The sequence below is a fragment of the Anas platyrhynchos genome, chromosome 5 (assembly GCF_047663525.1).
Source record: "Anas platyrhynchos isolate ZD024472 breed Pekin duck chromosome 5, IASCAAS_PekinDuck_T2T, whole genome shotgun sequence".
In the NCBI taxonomy this organism is placed as follows: Eukaryota; Metazoa; Chordata; class Aves; order Anseriformes; family Anatidae; genus Anas; species Anas platyrhynchos.
In genome coordinates this window covers 39529798-39551314 of record NC_092591.1, presented here as the reverse complement: position 1 = coordinate 39551314, position 21517 = coordinate 39529798, and the positions used below count along the sequence as shown (strand labels likewise).

General features: G+C 32.9%; 1 protein-coding gene across 13 annotated transcripts in view; it reads left to right on the top strand.

Moving 5' to 3' along the window:
- The window catches only part of RYR3 (ryanodine receptor 3), a 219585-nt gene that overhangs the window by 50829 nt on the left and 147239 nt on the right, over positions 1–21517 (top strand). For all 13 annotated transcript variants that reach the window (XM_072038900.1, XM_072038897.1, XM_072038899.1 and 10 more), the window contains exons 4-10: positions 2963–3034; positions 4032–4110; positions 6535–6647; positions 7087–7186; positions 10641–10734; positions 14060–14134; positions 15232–15388. In XM_072038900.1, coding sequence (XP_071895001.1) covers positions 2963–3034; positions 4032–4110; positions 6535–6647; positions 7087–7186; positions 10641–10734; positions 14060–14134; positions 15232–15388 — 690 coding nt within the window. The remainder of the gene's footprint in view (positions 1–2962; positions 3035–4031; positions 4111–6534; positions 6648–7086; positions 7187–10640; positions 10735–14059; positions 14135–15231; positions 15389–21517) is intronic.

The window sequence follows — 21517 nt, the reverse complement described above, 5'->3', positions numbered from 1 at the left end:
CATAAATACCAGTCAAGTTAAATATTTTGTATTATAAGGCACTATCTTTAGCACAGGGAAAGCAAATTGATATGGTAATAAGCAATTTCAAAAACAGATCTCAGAGAAAAGCTATTTCTGAATGAATAATACAGTTTGCTGTCAGGTCATAATTTAGGGAATGTAGGGAAAAATGACAGCATGTAATGTAGGAATTAATATCTTAAAATGTTAATTTGTGTTCTGTTTTCAATGCAAAGGCATTACTGAGAATAAAGGTTGGCCTCTTATGATTGCTAAACTTTTTTTGGTTCCACCAGTTTATCATTGCATTGAAAGGTTTGCTTTCCATATTAAATTTAGTTTGGAATAAAGTTTTGCTTTTAGTTTCAGATTTTCTGGAGAAAAAAACATAGCTTTTTTGATTTATTTATATATTTATTTTTGAGTTAGCCTTACAAGTGATTCATTTAAAAGCTTTCAGTAAAAAACAGCATGAGACATTTTATTTCCTTAACTTAGTATGTGTATATTTGTTACAAATTGATGAGAAATTTTTCTCTAACAACCTACTTGTAATTACAGTTTTGCTGTTATTAATTTCTGATCAGGCTTCTGTAATGGCATCGCAAACTATTCTGTGTTCTCTGAATGACCAGAAGTAACTATTGTATATTTAGCTCCATTTTTTTCCCCAGCAATCTAACATTTTCTGTGAGAGTCCACAAATTATTATCCAGGAGTCCAGATTTTTTAGTGTGCTGCAAGATATACTAAGAATTTTTATATAATTATATGGTTCATACAGTGAAACAGAATACGTACTTTACCATATAATTCTGAGAAATCTCTCAATTAACTGCATAAAATTATATAAGATTGTATTAGCTATTAACAGCTTTAAATTTAAGTTTCATGATGACCAGGTCACAAATCCTCATTTCTTAACATCTTTGTGATTAGCTAAAAAAAGAAGAGGAAAAAAAAAAAAAAAAAAAAAAAAAAAAAGAGTAGACATGAGATTTTCTTTATATTATTGCAGTTGTAATAGAAGACCTGTGCTGAACTGCTTCTTGATTTTTATTGCTTCTGTTTGGACAAATAGCATTATTCAGCTTTATTCCTTTGAATTAGTATTAAATATTCTATAAGTTGAGCTAAAGATTATAATGGTTTCTTCAGCCTGATATTTTCTAAGTTAGGGTTCTGTAGAACACGAGTTGAATACAGCTTGCAATACTAATTAATAATTTAACTAATGTCTTCTCTACAGAATGCAAAATCATTTGTCTACACATGTATAAACATTGTTTGAGTTCCAGAAACTACCTTTAATTATATTGGTCCCCTTTACATGAATCATAGGAAAAGAACTGACTTTTTAAAAGCAGTCCTTTTTAACATGTAACATACTAGAGGCAATTTAATGTTCTGTAGTTATATTTTGTTGAATCATCTTTCATATTTAATGATTACATAAATAGACATGAAACAAAAACAGTAAATGATTTTCTAATTAAAATAGAAATAAAAATTCTATGTGTATGTGTGAGCAGTACCTAGAAATCATGTGAGACATTAAACATTCTTAAATCAGTACTTTCTAACTTGCTATCCAGGATCCTGATGTTTGGCCTTTCCTTATTACTCAGGACTTAGCTCATACAAATGTTATGATCTGGACTGAGAGATGAAAAATGAAATATAATGTTGGCCAGCATAGTAGTATTAGTATTAACATTAGTCTTTGGTTGTGCAAAATTTAGAGATCACATTCTTAAAGTCATACTTCACACAATTTGAGATTGAAGATCTAAAAAAAAAAATCTTAGTTTCAGTGGAAAACACCACAATAAATCAGTAAACTAATCTTTTGGTCATATTTTATTGAAATTTGAATTGGCTTCTTACTTATAAATAATTAGCAGATAAGATGTAGTAAAAGGTTGAGGGAGGCAGACTTGAAAGCCTATAAAGCTTGATGTCTGTTTTTCAGTAGGTAACTTTAAAATTCTTTCCTTGGAATTTATTTTCTTCTGGTCATTGAGAAAGTCTCAGAAGATGTGTATTAAATTCTCTGACTAAAGGAATCATATGGGAAATCCAGTTTTGCCCTCTCTGATCTTGTCATAAATTTCCACATTTGAATCACAGAATCATCAGGGTTGGAAGAGACCTCCAAGATCACTGAGTCCAACCTCCAACCTAACACTAAACCATATCACTAAGCTCTAAATCTAAACATATTTTAAAGACATCCAGGGATGGTGACTCAACCACTTCCCTGGGCAGCCTATTCCAATGTCTGACAACCCTAAGAAAGTAAAGAAGTTCTTCCTAATATCCAACCTAAACATCTCCTAGTGCAGCTTTAGCCCATTCCCCCTCATCCTGTCACCAGGCACATGGGAAAATAGACCAACTCCCACCTCGCTACAGCCTCCTTTAAGGTACCTGTAGAGTGCGAAAGCTAATAATCATGCTTGGTTGACATCATGGATGCAGTTGCTGTAATGAATCTAATAAATGCTTTCACTAATCCTAGCAAGTAGATGTCCTTTGTATATACTTAAACTACTTTGGGCAGTAGGTACGTTTTTCTCCTTTCAAATTGCAATTTGTTTGTGTGTACATATACTTATTTTTTATGTTTTTTAATGCCTCCGAGAAGTTTATAAAAAAGGTAGGTATTACCTTGTTTCATTTCAAATGTTTTTTAAAAATGTTGTTTTTATTTAATTGTGACAAAAATTAGGCCACAATAACAGTCTGTGGCCAAGATAATTTATTTTATTGACAGATATTTAGGTGTTGCTGTTGCTACTTCATTATTATGATTTTTGTCCAGCATATGTATTTGATAATTCACTTGAATATTGTTACTTAATACTTAAACTGTAATAACTCTTCATGTTGTTATATAAATCTGACTGTAGTGTATACATTGCACTGGAGTTGTGACCTTTTCTGTCATGTTCTGTAGGCAGCTCAAGGTGGTCACAGAACCCTGCTATATGGTCATGCTATACTACTTCGACATTCGTTCAGTGAAATGGTAAGCGAAAGAGCACTTGCACAGTAATCAGTAGCACAGAACTCATAAGTAAATGTTTTTAAAATCAAAATAAATATACAAATTCAGAAGAACTGTTCTTTATAAATCCTTTTCTACACTAGACTAAAAAAAAAAATAGTTTATGGTTTCTCAGTGCCATGGAAGTGGTCCTTACATTTTAAATTCAGATTGTTCATATCTATTTCACTAAGAAATTTAGCTGGAAACCTCCTTTATCAATTAATTTTGTCCTTCAGGAATCCTTTTCAATGATCATTCTGTTAGCAAGTTGCTGCTATTACAAATGAATTTGTCATGATATGTGTTGATTTTCCATCATATTTCACAAGATCAGTTGTTCCTTTTAGACTAGCATAGTTGCCAAAGCCTGCGTCCAAAATAGTGCTAGCTTGTATAAATGTTGTTTCGCTGTGTTGTACAACTGGAAATTTTTAACTGTTTTGGATCACCGACTTATACTGCCCATGCAAGTATAACTAATAGAGGTTGAACAAGTTAGAGGTGAAGAAAGTGTCCTCCCTCATTTTTCTTGTACTAGAAGACTCCACATTAGTCTTTAATCTCTGTTATTTATGTTTATGAACCATAAAAATTGTGATTGCCTTGACTTACCAGAGTTGTTGGTATTATTACTGCCCTTTGGTATGCTTGATATGTTCTCACGCTGCAAACTTATTACAGCAAGGCTATAATAAGATGTTTGCCTGTTCCTATCTCATAAACTCTGTGAAACTTTGAAAGGAAAGAGTTCTATTGCACAACACAAATATGTGCAAATTGAAAAAGGATTTGGATGTTTTAAAGAAGTCAGTGAAAGCTTATTTACAAATAACACCATGCTTAACTTCTTTAATTAAAAAAAAAAAAAAAGCACAGGATGATAGTAAGATGGGGTAATGTGAATGTAGTATTAATTTGGTATGTGTGTTAATTTTTGCATTGATTTTTGTTTTCAATAACTCCACTGTTTTTGCAGTATTTGACTTGTTTAACGTCATCAAGATCCCAGACAGATAAACTTGCATTTGATGTGGGACTGAGAGAAAATGCAGCAGGTATGGCAAGTTATTTTTGAAGGAAAACATCTCATATATATGCTTTTAGAAGAGGCATTGTAATTAATGTTACTGTAAGCTTGTGAATGTAATGTTTATGTGTAAATTAGAAATAACTGAAAGTAAATGATGACTGTCAGTAATGATAACTGGTCAGTATTTATGTCTTTCAGTAAATTAACTGAACTGACTTTGCATAAGAATGTAAAAGTATCTTTGCAATTAAACTGATTTACCACAACTGCAATAACACTAGTGGTAACACTAGTGGTAAGTTGAAGTAAAAATTTCTGTTGAATAAAATAAATTTGATGTGTTTGTTTGCTAATTGCATAGTTGGACACTTTCAATAGCATTAGTGTGAGAGAGTTATATTTCAGTTAATTCACAATAAACATTCTAACCATGCAACAAATAAGTTTATAAATAAGTTTTATATGGAGAAAAGCAGAAAAGGTGCAATAAGCACATTGCTAAAACAGCTGAATAAAAATAAAAGTATAAAACCAAAATAATAGCTTGCATTAGTTTTCAATAGAATGAAAGAGATGCAACACAAATGAGAAATTATGAGAAAGTTTTAAAATCTAATCAGTTGATTGCAAGGAGTACTGTCAGTAACATTGATGCTGACAGAAATACTGTAAAAAGAATTGAGCTTCCATGAAATCACATATAAATAATAAGGCACCACTGGGTTAGGGTTAAATGAATTTAATGTTAAATTAATTTAAAATCAACTCAATTGTGAAGAGTCACAAATAGGTTTAGGTGCTTCTGTATATGTAGCATTAAGAATTGCTGAATGGTGGGTCTTTAACCGAAGAGAAGTGACCCTGTAGTACCTGTTGAAAGACAAATACTGTGCAGAAGAAATCCAAGTACCTGTATACATAACTCAGTAATGTGAAGATTCAAATGAAGAAATGACAGTTCCATTAATATTAACTTGGCATTTATTATTTTTTCATTATTTGAAAATAAACTAAAATAAAAATAAATTAATTGAAGATGGAGAGGTACTGTCATGTAGATGTTAAAATACTTGTGGACCATTATCTTTGAAACGTCCTTCCCAGGTGACATTATTTATATGTTTTGTTACCCCCATTACCTGACCTGTTTTGAATAAGTTAAGTTTCTCTTTCTGTAGTAGCCATACAGAAGATGGTTTCGGGCAGGTATTTTGGGCCCATTACTTGATTATATCTTTGGATGCTGCCTTAGATGGAGACTATTTTCTTTAAGCATGTTGATAAGAGGAATCTGTGTTCTCTCGCTCTGAAAATAGTTCCAGTGAAACCCATCTTCATAATTCCGCTGTTTTTTTGTTTGTTTGTTTGTTTGTTTGTTTTTTTCAAAGTTATTGTGCATGTGTCTGCTTGTGCCCATGAAGTTTTGAATGTGTGCCTGTAGTTGTCAGATACCTTTATTGGTAATGGGATGGAACTTTTGTTTATTATTCTTTATAACTAATTTCATAATCTTCAAAGTTTATTTTAAGAAGGTTTTACATGAAATTTACAAGTTGATTAAATAGCTTTTTGCACTTTGTATTATGTTACCAACTTTGCCTTTGTTTAATTTTCTCCCACTTTGCATTAGTCACATGGTCTGAACTTGGGTAGACCTGTGCGGTGTCAAGAGTTGGACTTGATGATCCTTAAGGGTCCCTTCCAACTCAGGATATTCTATGATTCTATGATTACCCTTTAAGAAAGCTGTATTCAACTTTTTGCATCAGGGTCTTAACACTGAGATGTGTGAAATTGTGGAACAAATTAGGTAATCTTCCCAGAATTGGTGTGTGTGTGTGTGTGTTGTGTGTGTGTGCATATGCAAAAAAAAATCTGGAATCTTATATTTAATGTATAAGTAATTGTAACTGTTTAGACTTGGCTATTGTGTAATTATATTGCTTGTAGTGCTAATGGAACTGCTTCCAGAACTGATGGTTGTAGTGAAGCAATATTGCAAAGTTACAGAGTATTTGTTTCAATTCTGCAACGTAATTGTAGCATAGAGTGGAAGCAATACAGGAGATTTTGAATGCAAATACGAACATTAAGCAAAAGAAGACAGAAAAGGTGATAGTTAAGACCAAGGTACTGCACAGCAATTTACTGGCTGTGAGAGAACTGAAGTAGGGATTTTCTTTTGTTTTGTAAGTGGTTAGTAGCTTAACAAAGCATGCAACAGGAAATATCAGTTTCAGTGATTGCAAAGATCTGTTACCAGAAAGTTTCAAGAAAAAAAGGGAAAATATGAATGCATTGAAAAAGGGAATGAGGTGGCTTTATAAAGTGAATGTCTTACAAGACACAATTCTTTATTATGTTATGTCAGTGTTGTACAAAAATATCCTTACATTTCTTGGGAATTGTCTCTTTTATATAATCTTGATCAGATATCTCTGTCTTTTAGGTGAAGCATGCTGGTGGACAATACACCCTGCATCTAAACAAAGGTCAGAAGGAGAAAAAGTTCGAATAGGTGATGATCTTATCCTGGTCAGTGTGTCCTCTGAAAGATACCTGGTAGGTTTCTTTATTTAGCAAGTGAACCATATGGTGGGAAAATACAAACTGCTGGGGCAAGGTGTTGGGATTCTTCAAGTGAATTATTTTCTGATATAGAAAAATGCCTAGATTTAATGCATTTATTTTTTTCTCAGCTTTCTTTCCCATAGAGCAAGATTGTTTGCATGCTTTTATCCTTCTGTAGTCTGCATCTTGGGAAGTTCGTATTTCTGTTAACTGTGGAAGATGTCTAAGCTGCAGCTGTAGTGTGCTGATAAGGTTTTAGAAAAGAGATCATTTTAAAACAGTTGCTAGTAATTTTTAAAGAATGTATGTATTTCGACTTTATTATGTATTTCTACTTTATTATGTATTTCTGTTTGGTTGGGAAAGGAATATATTCAATATTTTATAAGCACAGATTTCACTGTTTCCTGTTACTGTCTTCTTGTTTTAGCATCTTTCCATGTCAAATGGAAGTATTCAGGTGGATGCCTCCTTTATGCAGACGCTTTGGAATGTACATCCTACATGCTCAGGAAGCAGTATTACAGAAGGTTTGGTGGTTTATTTATTTAGATGTTTATGTAGTTTTAGATGACTTTGCAACATTTTTCATAAAGACCGAATGAAAAAAGCACTTTAGAACATCAACCTGAAGAGCTTGTTAAAGTGCAGAAAATGAGCATAGGAGAGAAAAGTAATGGAAAGGAGAATGGGGAAATACAGATACTTCAGCTGAATTAACTGAAGAAAAGCTAAATAAATTAGGTAACTCTGCATTTACAAAGCATAAAAAGCTGCATGAAAAATTAGGACAAGAGATCAACTGATGAATTCATAGACTTCAGTTTAATACTGGGGAGTAGGGTCTACAGAATAACTAAAGCCAGTAAACTAAGATTTTGTAGATGATTTTCAAATACCATGTATCATGAGAAAAGAAAGATAAGGTACATGCAAAATGGAAAACAAGTTTCCCATAGTTCCTATTTCAAACTTCTCATTGTGTTTTTTAAAGATACCTCCTCAATATCCTGTCTGGATCTTACAGCCATGCTTCCTCGTGTCTTTCTCTAATAGTCACTGAAAATGAGCTCTCTAAATACGTCCCCTTAATCAGCTGTAAATCCCACACCACATGGGCAAGATTATTCTCTAGGTGCTTGGCTGCATTTCTCAATAATGTTTGAAAAACATCACCTTATTCTGTCTGAGAAACACCTTGTTCTGTAATGAAAAGCTCATTCAGTCAATGTTACTCTTTATTTCAGTGCCATGCTCTGTCGCTAAGACAGACTGGTGCAAACTTGCAGAAAAGTCATCCAAGTCTGAATATTCTCAGGGAGTTTATAATACTAAGTAACATAGAGAATAATGGATTTTTAGCAAAACTAGATCAAAATATTATGCACAGCATAAGACATAGAAAAAAACAGTACTTTTTTAAAAATATTATTTCTAACTTTTAACCATAAGAAAATATGTGAAGCATTCCTAAGAGATTCCTGAAGTAACAGGGCAAAGTAAAGGATCAATTCTGAAGGTCATTGAAACAGTTTCTGAAAGAAACCAATATATAAGTTCAACCAAGCACAATTTGGAAGTAAAAAAAATAAAAAATGAAAAGATAAAAATGAATAGTTAGTTTTCGAGAAATAAAACATTAACAGTGATACGAAAGGCCCAAACATCATTTCTACCAAATCTGGTTTAAAAAGTCTAAATGACTCCTACACTATCTTCTTACTTTTGCATGCACACTGTAAATTTGAAATACTGGCATTTTCCATCCAGATAGTCTAAGGACTAGCACAGAAAAATTATTTGAGGTTATGATATGCCGTATACTCTAAGGGCAGAGGAGCCAGTGTAGCTTTAAATTGCAGAAATCATATTAGTGACATGATGATAACAGACACTGTATTTTACCTCTGCTGTTCTCTGTTCAAACTATCAGCTTTCCACATTCATGAATGGTAAATGTCTAAGTCAGGTTCATTCTGTATCACTTGACATTGGATTTTATTTCCTTAGGTTGTAAGGCATTGCACAGAATGCCACAGTATACCTGTGTATAGGCCTATAAAAAGTTTGTCTTAGTGTTTGTAGGTTTTCATTTTAAGAGCATATGTGACATGGATTTGGCTTGTAACACCTAGCTTTCCACTGTGAGAAGTGTACTATGCTGAATCCATATATTTATAAATGGTCATCTGGTCCCTTGCCACCATGGATCATAAATAGTACAGAGGTTAAAAATAAAAATAAAAATAAAAACTTGTAATGGAAGACAAACATAATGTGCTTCACAGAGAGATCATGGAAGATCAGTGGCATATTTCAAATCTTTGTAATAGTAGGGATTTGTCAGCGAAACTTTGTAAGCGTGTACATAATCACAGAATGGTTGAGGTTGGAGGGGACCTCTGGAGACCATCTAATCCAATCCATACTCAAGCAGGGCCACCTTAAAGCAGCTTGTCCAGGCCCTTGTCCAGGTATCTTTTGAGTATCTCCAAAGATGGAGACTCCACAACCTCTCTGGATAACCTGTGTGCGTGCTCAGTCACCCACACAGTGACGAAATGTTTCCTGATGGATTCTCCTGTATTTCAGTTTGTGCCCATTGCCTCTTGTCCCAACACTGTCATCTGTACACTGGCTCTGTCACCTGTATACCACTGGCTCAGTCATCTTTACACTCGGCGCAGGTATTTATATACATTGATGAGATCCCGTGAGCCTTTTCTTCTCCAGGTCAAGCAGGCCAAGCTATCTCAGCCTTATCTTCTTAGGAGAGATGCTTCAGTCTCTTAATCATCTTGATGGCCCTTTGTGCTGGACTTGGAACCCAAGTACCTAGTACCGTGTAGCCCAGTGGCTGTTGGTCATATAAGCCAAACTCACATAATTCAAAAAAAAAAAGGTATAGAGTGGGGTGAGGTAGGTTTTCTTTGTGTCATTTTCTTCCCAACTTTTTATGTTAGCTGTATATATACTTCTCAGAATGACCTAAATGAAGGGTGATTGTATCTTAGACTTAGCAGCCTAGCTCAGCTTGAATAGATAGACTTTAAGAAAGTGGAATTTTCCTTGAGCTGCAAGTCACGTAACAGACTTCTTGTGATTTTTGAAATACTTTTGATGGAACATAGATATCAGAGAAGCATAGTTCTTCATGTTCTTTCTTTACTTTGACCCTTGTATTAATTGGCAACAGGATAATTGCCAGTTACCATTTTTCTAATTTACAAATTTCTGTTGAATTGACATCACAACATAAAAGTTTCATTCTACCCTTCCTCCTTTAAATATTTGTTCTTTTAAAGGGCATTAATTTCACTTAGAAGGTCAGAACAGTTTGGACTTGGGTCTGATGAATCATTCTCCTCCTACACCATTATTTTTCTTTTTTTCTCTGAGGCAAAGTGCCTCATTTTGACCTATAGTCTTTGTGTTAAATGGCTTGGAAAGTTAGCTTCCATTAAGCTCGATTTTCAGAACTGGTAAGTGTTGTTCTGTCCTCTGTCTCCAGCTACTGTTGTGCAGTTTTGATTCTGACACAAGTTATAAATGTCAGAAAAACCTCACGAATTCACCAAATTATTTTTTATTGTGAACATTTTAATTTTATTAAGGGGGAGGAAGCTGTGTTATATGTTTAATTTGACTTTTACCTAAACCATTCGATTTTCAAAACAGTAATTGTTGCAGATTTTTTCATTTTCCTTTTCTGTCTCAGAATTCTAATTTGATTTTTAAATGTTAATAAATTGCTTTCTTGTTATTTGCATTTACAGAAGAAATATTTCTAACTGAAAAAGATATTAAAAATAATATTATTTTGCTATACAAGTTTGTTCTATTTGTTGTATTTCACTAAAAAATGAAAATTTTAAAGACAGGTTTCACCTAGGAATGAGGTCCTTTTTTATTATCGTTTTTTTGATGGTGATATTTTTACATAGGCAATATTTAAACTAATGAGTGAATGGGATTCTTCTACAGGGTATCTTCTTGGTGGGCATGTAGTACGTTTTTTCCATGGCCATGATGAGTGTTTGACAATTCCATCTACAGATCAGAATGATTCACAGCAAAAGTGAGTAGTGATGCATTTTTATACACTTTCTTCTCAAAAAAAAAAAAAAAAAGTGTAGATTGTTGATTGGCAGTTGAATTTGAGATTAGATGAGTTAAATAGGTTAAACTCTCTTGATAGTTATCTTCAATTAGGCAGTGACATAGTTACAAGATGTTGAGAGACCTACTAGGTAGAAAATCAGTCATAAGTTCCTGTATTGCTGAAATTGAAGTAGTTGAATTCCACCAAGATTGCAGCTTTTTATGTTACTTATCTTTAATGTGTACTACTATAAGCTGAGGTAAACAAACATTAGTGGGGAAAATGGTAATGCAAAACAAAGCAAAACAAACACTCTAGGAAAACCTCTGAAGGCTCAGACTCTGGAATATATTTTTAATTTTTTATATTGCCCATTTTTTAAGGTACTGCTCTTATTTATCACATTTGATTAATACTTTGTTTTAATATTTAGATTCTTCCAATGTATTTGTGTTAATCAAGAAGCAGAGTACCAGATAAACCAGTGTTCTCACTAGATGAAAAGTTGTAGAAAAAGTTGCTCAGATAAGAAAAAAACACAGCTTTCATTTCACAAATTGAGTTCCATGTCCAATAGTTGCATGAGAATAATGCTAGGCAGATTTTTTTTTCCTGGTAACTATTGAAAAAGGAAAAAAAAATGTCAATCTGAAAACCCAGTTAAAATTCTGCATTTCATAATAGTACTGCTATCACAGTACTGCTGTGGTATTCTTATGTATGCACTTACAGCATTCAGAGAAGTTTGCCATAGCAGGAAAGCAGATTTTAAATTCCCTTGCTTTGCATTTTTTTAGATAAATAATCACAATTGAAGGTCCCTATATGCTAAAGTAGATTAGTCCCAGCAATATATGTAAGAAATATTTTCTTATTATTTCATATTATTTTCAATAATAATAGTAATCCAGGCACCAAAATTTGTGTAACCTTCTTAATGGATAATAAAATGGTTAATACTATAGGTTTTGTCCTGAAACTAAGGGCACAAAGAACTTTTACTTAATATTGAAAATCTTTCACTACTGTACTATTAGAAACAGATAGTTGTTTATTTTTAACTCTCTGAAGTGTAAACAAAATACTTTCTGAATCACCAAATTAGAATTTGAACGTTTTTAACCTTAACCAAGTTATGATAATGGTAATTTTTAATTCTACGTTATCCCTTCTTTTTTTTTTTTTTTTTTTCATTTTAACCACCTTTATGGTTTGTAGTCTATTACAATTGTTTTAATTAAGCAAGGAACATTGCAACTGTCTTTTTCATCTTTCCACGCCCTTTCTCTCATTTGAGAAAGGGCAGAACAGGTTTTATGAATTGCCATTATTACCTCTGACAAATCTACAACAAAATTTATTGTCAGAAATAGATGAAAACATTTAGGAATAAGCATGAATCAAGTAATCTGATTGCTGAAAGGTTCACCCTTAGGTATCAGGGTATTAGGTATCATAAATATATGAACAGAAACGTTTACAAATAGAAAAAAGGCTGCCTAAGAAAAATTGAAGAACCCTTTTGAAAGTTTATTGCAGTTCCAGAAAGAAGCTAGTGAATCAATTTTTTCTGCACCTAGAATAGTTCTGCTCTAATGTATGAACCCTTCTGTCTTGCTTGAATTATGAAACAACGTACTGCAGTATATTACAGTTATTAAGAAAATTATTTTCTTATTGTTGTTTGCCTGGAGAGCTGTTTCCACACTCACAGTTTACACATAGACATATTCTTTGAAATGCAGAAACAGGCGTAGAAAAAAAGGGATAGTGTAATCCCCCAATACTAGTTTTCAGTGTGAACAGATTTTCTATTCAGTTAGAGCTTCTGCTGAGCATTTGCTACCAGTAACAGAATGTTTCAGTTTATTGTAGAATAACAGTGCAATAAACCATTATTTAGTAAAATATGGAGGATAGCTTGGCAATCATGTTGTGAAAGCAATGCCTCCACTCTAACATAGTTTTCTAAAAGCAGTAATGTTGCTGATAGTAGCCTAAAAATATACATTTATTGCTTTAGTTCCTTTCCAGAATTTGTTGTGGTTGAGTTGCCCTTTACTAGACTGGCAATCATGTTATATCAGTTTCTCACTGTATTTTGTGAATTCTTTTTTGAAATGCCAGAAATCATAATAAGGAAAGGTTCAGCAGATGCGTCTTCTGCTGAAGCTTCACTCCTAAGTTATACATCAGTCTTTTCTAAGATTTTAATTTTCTTACCTTTTAATTTTCAAAAGAATACTTTGTTTGATTTATATAAGACATCTCGGTCTAAAGAATTTAGTTACATGAACTGATTAGAAAAACGACATGGTAGAAAATTGTTTGAATATATATTTTTAATATTACAACTAAACTCTCAGGAATTATTATTATTTCCAAGTTATTTTTATTCAATCTATTGATCATGGTGCATAGAATGAATTCCGCCAAGTTAAGTGCTAAAGAAATTAAACTTGCTTAGTTAAGGAAATCTTAAAATATACTAAGATACGTAAAACACATCAAACTGTCAAATCTATTGTTATAACTAAAGTATTTAATTAAAAGTTTATTTCCTATTTTTTATTATTGCAGAATATATTTGCCATAGATTGTATTTGATGATTAAGTAGAATGTTAAGTTTTGACACTAAAACATGACACTGACCCACTGCCAAAAGTTCAAGTAAATGAGATTATGTTAAAGGCTGAATCTGTTTATTTCATGTTTTCTATTTCTCCATATTCCCTAAAACCTAGTATAGAATTTAATATGTAGTATTTATTTTGTAAGGATTGTAATTCAGTGTTTTTGTATTCTTATCACCGTTTTTGTCTCTTAGTTAGAATGTTAGAAGTAATACTAGCAATGACATTGCCGATATAGTATTCATGCAGATTATTATTAATGTATGGAACATAAATGATTAGTTTTAACATTATGTTTGTATGTAGGAGCATTAGAAATTCAGATTAATCTCTTGGGAACTATACGAATTACGCATTTTTATGACTAAGGAAGAAAAGAAGATTCTCAACCACTTTGAAGGCTGTGTTTTATCAACTCCATTTTGAAGGCAAAGTATTTTATCAACTTCAGAGAGAGTAAATTAATGTAAATAGCCTTAATTCCTAATTTACCTTGGACATTTGGACTGTCTATAGTGCTCTCACTTATGAGTAGGAATCTTCTCTCCATTCATCTCCATCTTTAGCCAGGGAAAAGTGCGTCCTAGACAGCTTACATAGGAGTAAGTTATATAAACCAAGTATTACAAACAAAGACAAGAGGATGATCTTCTGAATTTGCCCGCAGGAAAGTACTTTATGAAACTGGAGGAGCTGGAGTTCGAGCAAGGTCTTTGTGGAGAGTAGAACCACTTCGAATAAGGTACAGACATTTTTTGAATTTGTCAGTAACCCTTGCTACATTAACAGCAATTTCACAGAATTGTGAAGTCATTAAGGTTGGAAAGAACCTCTGGTCATTTGGTCCAACCCTACTTAAAGTACTTAGAGCAGGTTTCCCAGGAAACATCCAGGTGGCTTTTGAATATCCCCAATGAGGAAGACTCCATAACCTCTCTGGACAACCTGTTCCAGTGCTCGATCACCCACACAGTAAAGTGCTTCCTGATGTTTAGATGGAACCTCCTGTGTTTCAGTTTGTGCCAATTGCCGCTTGTGGTCAACACTGAAAAGAGCCTGACTTGGTCTTCATTGCACCCTCCCTTAACATCTTATACATGTTAAGATCCCCCCACTGTGAGCTTCTTCTCCAGGCTGAACAGTCCCAAAAATGGGACTGATAGATTTTTTTTATATTTCTCTTTATTTATATAGATAATTTATGTTATTTATATTTATAATTAATTTTATAATTTATTTATATTATTTATATTTATAATTCTCTATATTTGTCCTTCTATATGTTAGCCTGCTCATTATCAGTAATAAAAAACAATCTACCATGATACAATTATACAGGCAATATCAGTATTTTAAGGCTTTCTCTTGTCTGTTTCCCATGTCAAAAATAGTGTTGCCTATGAGGTACTTCTGCTTGAGACATTGCTCAAGGCCAAAAGTAAAACCTTATCTTTTTACCTGGAATTTTAGAAGCATGTGTGGAAATCAAAACAATATCTTTTTTTTTTATAGACACTTTATTAATTTTCAGAAAGCATGTAGTTGTTTTTTTGTTTGTTTGTTTGTTTGTTTTATATAGACACTGTATGTAATATCCTAATAAAACATGGAGAGGGTAGAGAAACAAGAAAATTACAGTGATTGCTCTTCTCCAAGGTTCCATTTGCAAACATATTACCAGTTTTGCATCTGTTGCATTGCAAGTATTGAAATCAAAAGCAGAAACGATTTTCTATATAGTATTCTATTTTCTGAAAGTCCTTTAGAGCCCAGAATACAAGTGTTAGTTTTGTTTATTTTATTTTATTAAAATTTTTCCTTGATGTCTCATATGTTTAGTTGGAGTGGAAGTAACATCAAATGGGGACAACCTTTCCGTCTTCGACATATTACAACAGGAATGTACTTGGCTTTGAATGATGATGAAGGACTTGTAATGTTAGACAGAGAAAAGTCAGACACAACATCTTCTGCTTTCTGTTTTAGAGCATCAAAGGTAAATGACGTTAATGCAAATTTGTCATAAATATGGAGTACCCAAATACTGTGAGTTGGTTCAGTGATTTTATAAATTTGTAATTTTTAAATTGAAGCAATTGACAGGGATTATGCAAAGGCAAACACCCTGAATTAAGATTAGTAAGACTGATAGATAAATTCTAGAGTAAACCAAATTATTGACAGGTAAATAATAATAATAATAATAATAATAAAAAAGCTAATACAGTACAAGATACAGTGAATTTAATATAAATGAAACTCATAGAATTCACAGAATGGAATTCATAGGATCTGTAGTCAGAATCATTTTAGTTGGACAAATTCTCATTAGAATGTCATTCATTTCAGTTCCGTCACAGCTGAAATGATTTCAGTTCACTTCAGTTGGGCAAAATTCTGCCTTTTTTATTCTTTATGCAGTATGCCAATAGCTAAATTGCAAGCAAAAAGTAGTCAGCGATTTCTAAAGGTTATGTTTTCAAACCGTGCAACTTAGTGAGCTGCTAGTTGTATTTTACTCGCTTTTTCATCATTTCCAGCTGGGGGAAAAAAAAAAAAAAAAAGTACAAAAGACAGAGGATGAAGAATGAATATGTAGGTTGGTAAAGTTAAAAACTTTTTTTTTTTCCCAGAAAGTGAAAGGTTTTTATAACAAAGATGATAAAAAATTTTTACATGCTTTCATTTTTTCATATTACTTACAAATAGTTGTAGCTGCTACAATAGATGGCTTTGATTGGATATGAGAAGAAAAATGTTCTGTGTGATTTTGAATACTGTATGGTCCGTGAGAGGTGGTGAAAGAGAATCTCTGAAGTTAGATGTGTGTGACATAAAATCTATCATTAAGGGTCTTGACAGATACCAGACTTCTGTCTGCTTCTAACAAAGCAAATACCCCATTTTAACATTTTAAAATAATCATGTTTATTTCATTAGCGTGACTGCATACAGTATGCCAAGAAGTCTTATTTTAATCAGCCAAAATAATTGAAAAATTATCAGGAAATGTGTCTTAGATAGCTAGAAGCTCACCAGATAAATGTTGGATTCTTCCTGCAGTGTAAAGGCTATGCAGTGTAGACTGTAACATGTTGTGCAGGGACATTTATTACAGCTGTAATTTTTTCCAATTTTTGTCAAATCAGGACACCCTGTTAATAAAGGTGTGTGTGCCAGGAATATCACAGCTACTAGTTCAACGTTGTGTTCAAATTGTTTTAATGTACTCACTGCCTAATTGGACACTGGCTTAATATTTTAAACTATATGTTATAAATGTATAAATTTTAAGTATATATATATTATGCTTATATATGCATCCACATACATACTTCAACATATAATAAATCATTTCTCTTATACTGACTAAAAAATACATATTTTCTTACTCTTGTTGTGCCTATTTGTGAAATTTGTTACAATCCCCAAAATGACTGATGTGATGCACAGTAGTAATTAATTACGCAGAATTCAGTAATGACTGTGTAATGCATTCGTCCCTTCTATTGTATTTGTACATAATATGGTTGCTAATTTACATTTTTATTTGAAATACATCTTCAGTGTCTTGTCATACTAAGATTTTTGCTGTCCTATATAGAAAAGATTATCTCACAATAGGTGATAATCTGCTTTTGCCTGAGGCAAGAATATGAGTAATTGTTTACTCTCAGGCAGCTGAGAATTTCACTGTCCAGTTGATAGAGACTAGAGACGTTAGTGTTCCCGAAGACGGGAGAAACAAACAGTGATAACAGGATGGTTAAAACTTCCTGAAGAGAGAAGGGTGAAGTTTTGGATGTGACTAGGCCCCAAGGATGTAAGGGCTGTAAGAAGGAATTGTCTTTTAGAGCCAACCTAAAGAAATTAGTGCTGATTCCGTATAGATAGAGGGGGAAAAAACTTAGAACTAATGGTTATATTAGATACATGCAAGTGTGATTATCTTTTAATTTCTGTACATTATTCTTTGTAAACATTTGTCGCAGTTTTCTCTTATTCATTACCTCAATCAAGAAGTATTTTCACTCGGCTGTACCTTAATATAATAGAATCATAAAATCAGATTGGAAAAACTTCTCAGATCATCTGGTACAACCTTTAACCTAACACTGTCAGTTCCACCATACCACTAAGCACCCTATCTACACCTTTTTTGAATACCTTCAGGGACGGTGACTCAACTACTTCCTTGGGCAGCTTGTTCCAATACTTCACAACCCTTTCAGTGAATATTTTTTTCCTAATATTTGTCCTAAACCTCCCCTGGCACAACTTAAGGCCATTTCCTCTTATCATGTAGTGGTTGGGAGAAGAGACAGATTCCCACCTTGCTATAGCCTCCTGTAAGGTCTTTTTAGAGCAAATATGACATGAATTAAAGGACATTTCAGGATAACTGTATAATAACTTCCTAGCCAGCTGTGTACAGATCCTTAAATGTGCTGGAATACCTGGCTGTTTGCCCTTTAGAATTATAGAATAACTCAGGTTGGAAGGGACCTTGGAAGTCATCCAGTCCAGCCTTGGGGGTTGGGCTACATGATCTTCAGATTCCTTTCAACCCCAGCCATTCTGTGATTCTGCTCCAAGTGGGTTTTAACACTGAATTCAGACTAGATCACTCAGAATATACATTGTTGTGCAGTATCCAAAAGAAAATATTTTATTTCCCCATTCTTTGTTTTTGGAAGTCAGCAAAATAGATTTTATAGAAAAAGAGATTCTCCTTGCCTGTAGGCAGAGCTATGTGGAGTATACCAAATACCCAAGGCTTCCCAGGAGTTTTTAACGCATACCTTAAAGTCTTTTTTTTCAACAGTTGCTATAGAGACTCTCTTGCTGAAACAGTGTACCTTTATATTCAGTATTTTTCTATACTACTTCAGCAGTCTTGTTTTCCTTGCTTTTCAGAATCTTTGATGATAGCATTCATAAAATACCTACTTTCACTGTTTTGTTTCCTTTTGTCAGACAGCTCTGGAAATCAGAATAGATATTTTAAATTATACATTTAAATTAGAGTTTTCCATCCTTACATAAATAAGAGTGAAATTGAGCTTTTTAAAAAAGTGAAAGAATACAGTAAAGACACATTGAGAGAACATACTGGTTTATGGTGCCAATTTGAATGAAAATAGCATATGAAATATGTGTCTGTTTACGGCAAATTACTGCAAACTAAGTTTAAAAAAAAAAAAACACACACACACAACAAAATTATGCCTGTTGTTGGCTTTAATGTGAACTTTGTTTTTGACAAAGTTTTGAAATGTCAACCTTTATATTTTACGGCAACAGTTAACTGTGTAATGCTTTGTGACCACAGAGACAGCAGTTTCCATACACCAGATGGAATTCTGTTTTGAAATGGGATGTTCTCATTCCAGCACAGTACTTGGCTCAGTATACTCTGTTGAGCAGAACCTTGATTCTGCTTTAAATTTCTTTGAGAATAAACAAAGTGAAGAACAAGAGGATATTTTAAAATGTTTGTTTCTTTGAAAGCTGTCATAGCCCAGAATTAATATTTGACATTTCATATTTTATTTCCGTGATTATATATACAACTGACAATGAAGAAATTATTTGTGTAGTCTGAGTAAGTAACATTCTAACACATTCAAAAGTCACAGATGACTCATGCAGAAGGATTTGATATCATTTTAATATTACTGCCAACATGTAGCTATCTTCGGGGTCAAGATGGCATTAGGATGTCGTAATAGTTTAGTAGTTATCATAAAGTTTAGTTAGTTTTTGAAACAAGATTATAAGTATTATAGAGTCCTTCACATACCGTAGTTCCTAAATGTTCAATTATTTATTTGTAAGTTCATATTTTACAGTTATCATTTCCAAGTAAGCACATAAGTTACGAATGTTTTTACATAATTTGTGTTAAAATGATAGTAAAGTTGTATCATTTTAAATCATAAACTTCTTGAAATTGATAAGCCTGTTGAGTCTGCCAGTCACAAAAAACATTGCTTCCCAGAAATAAAAAAGAGGGTCCTCAGTTTTCTTTTCTGAAGTGAGTAGTTAAAAACTGCTAGGATTTTGTAATACTCTGTCAAGAAGACACATCACTCAAGAAATGAGTTTGTTTGGACCTCCACATGGATGTAGTTACCATACAAATTTGACTTTATGTCTCAGTTATCTTTGTTGCATATAGTTACATATATTTCTCAATGTTAAAGGTATAATATCTTTAAGTCATCTCAAAATATTATGCATTCCAGATAAATTTTACAGCATTCAGCTATTCATCTGAGTACACTAAAAAGTTGTAATCTTTCAAATACTGTACTAAGCTACATTGTCTGCTTATTTCATAGGGGAGAAGAAAGGAGAAGGTAAAACTAAAATTACCCTTTTTGTTTTCTTGGCTACAGGTGTGCAGAAACATATACAGTAGGGTATACAAATTATAGTAAACATACCAGCAAGACAGGTTCACTTTAAGGTCAATTAATCAGTCCTCTGATATTTGTTGACTTTGTGTCTTTTACTTTTGTTAAATAGGTTCTGCCTATGGCAGTACTTTTAACACAATAACAGCATGCAATAGTTTGATATGATTTGAACTTGAAAGCATAGGTCGATCTTAGTAAGAGTTCAGCTGTCAGATTGTCTAATCATATTTAGGAGTAGGTAAAGAAGCCCTTGTAGTACCAAGGATGCTTTCCTTACTATGCATTTTCAAGAACACTCTTCGAAAATCATTGTAAAGCTGAGTTTTATTTCTTTGTCCCATTCACACTGCCATTCCTTACTTGCCATCAGTAGGAATTCTCCCATTTTCTGAATCATGCCTTTCTTCTAGTATATTAAGTTATTTGTGAGCATTGCATATTTTTGCCAGCTTTGCCCCCAAGTTTTGTTTTTTTTTTCTTCTGTTACTGTTGCTATTTTTCTTTTGACATCTTCAAAACCCTCAGTTGTTTTTTTTTTTTGTTGTTTGTTTGTTTTTCTTCACCTTGATTCATTCATGGCTTCAGGGAGTTAGACAGATAATAGGCTGTGAAGAAAGGGTTTTGAAGGAGAAAAAAGTTGGAAGTTTTGCTGCTAAGATAGGTACAAATATCAAGTTAAGAATTCTTACTTTTTTTCTTTTTTATTCCTCTCCACTCCCCTTAATCTTTTTATGATTATACTTTTTGGCTGTTAGAAAACATTCCTTCTCTTTGCACACTGCTATCAAATGACTTGGCTAAAATCCTAGAGAAACTGGACGGTGCACAAAGAGCAAAACATCAGGAAGATAAATTTATACTCTATTGCTTAAAGTGCCTTTGTACCCCTAAAAACATTCTGATATTTGAAAAAGCCCTCCCCTCCTTTCCCTTTTCACTTTTTCTTTAAAAAAAAACAAAAAAACAGTAGCTTAATTGATATTGCTTGATTCTTGATACAGAGAAAAATGTTTTAGTGTTCAAGGTGCTATGTAAAGCTATGTAATTAGCTGTTGACAGTTAATGAATTTGTGCTGTTTTCTTTCTTGTTTTGTTCATTACTTAATGGCCTCACTGTACATATGTATTGAAAGGGTTCATCTTTATGTGTATGTGGTAGTATAGTCCATATAAATGTGATGTGACATAATTTCCACATTGTCTTGATATTGTAATGGTATCCCCAAGGAATGCATTGTAATTTCATTCTACTTCATCTTGACATTATAATACTGTCTGTTTCCACTAAAATATTGTTGAAATATGCCAGCAAGATTCCATTTAAATGGAAGTGGATTAACATGCTTATGATAGAACTTCTTCTTACTCCACAGATGTTACACATTCACTGAACTATAATGAAATAAGAAAACCTGTTACACATAAAATAATGTAAACTATATATCAGTGTCTAACATATTTTGTTTACTTTGGAACAAATTAGCAACAATTTACACTTCTGTCCATCAGAGGACTTGGAATCATTGGAAAAAAAAAATCTAATTACTTGTTCTTTTGTTTAACCACAAACATTCATGCACATCCCTAATTTGCTATTATAGAATTTTGTGCTGAGTTCAGTTTTGAAAGGAAAACTTTTTAGTTGTAAACAACTGTACTTGCTTTGTAAACTTGGGCTTACAAATTGTACTGGGTGTTCTAGC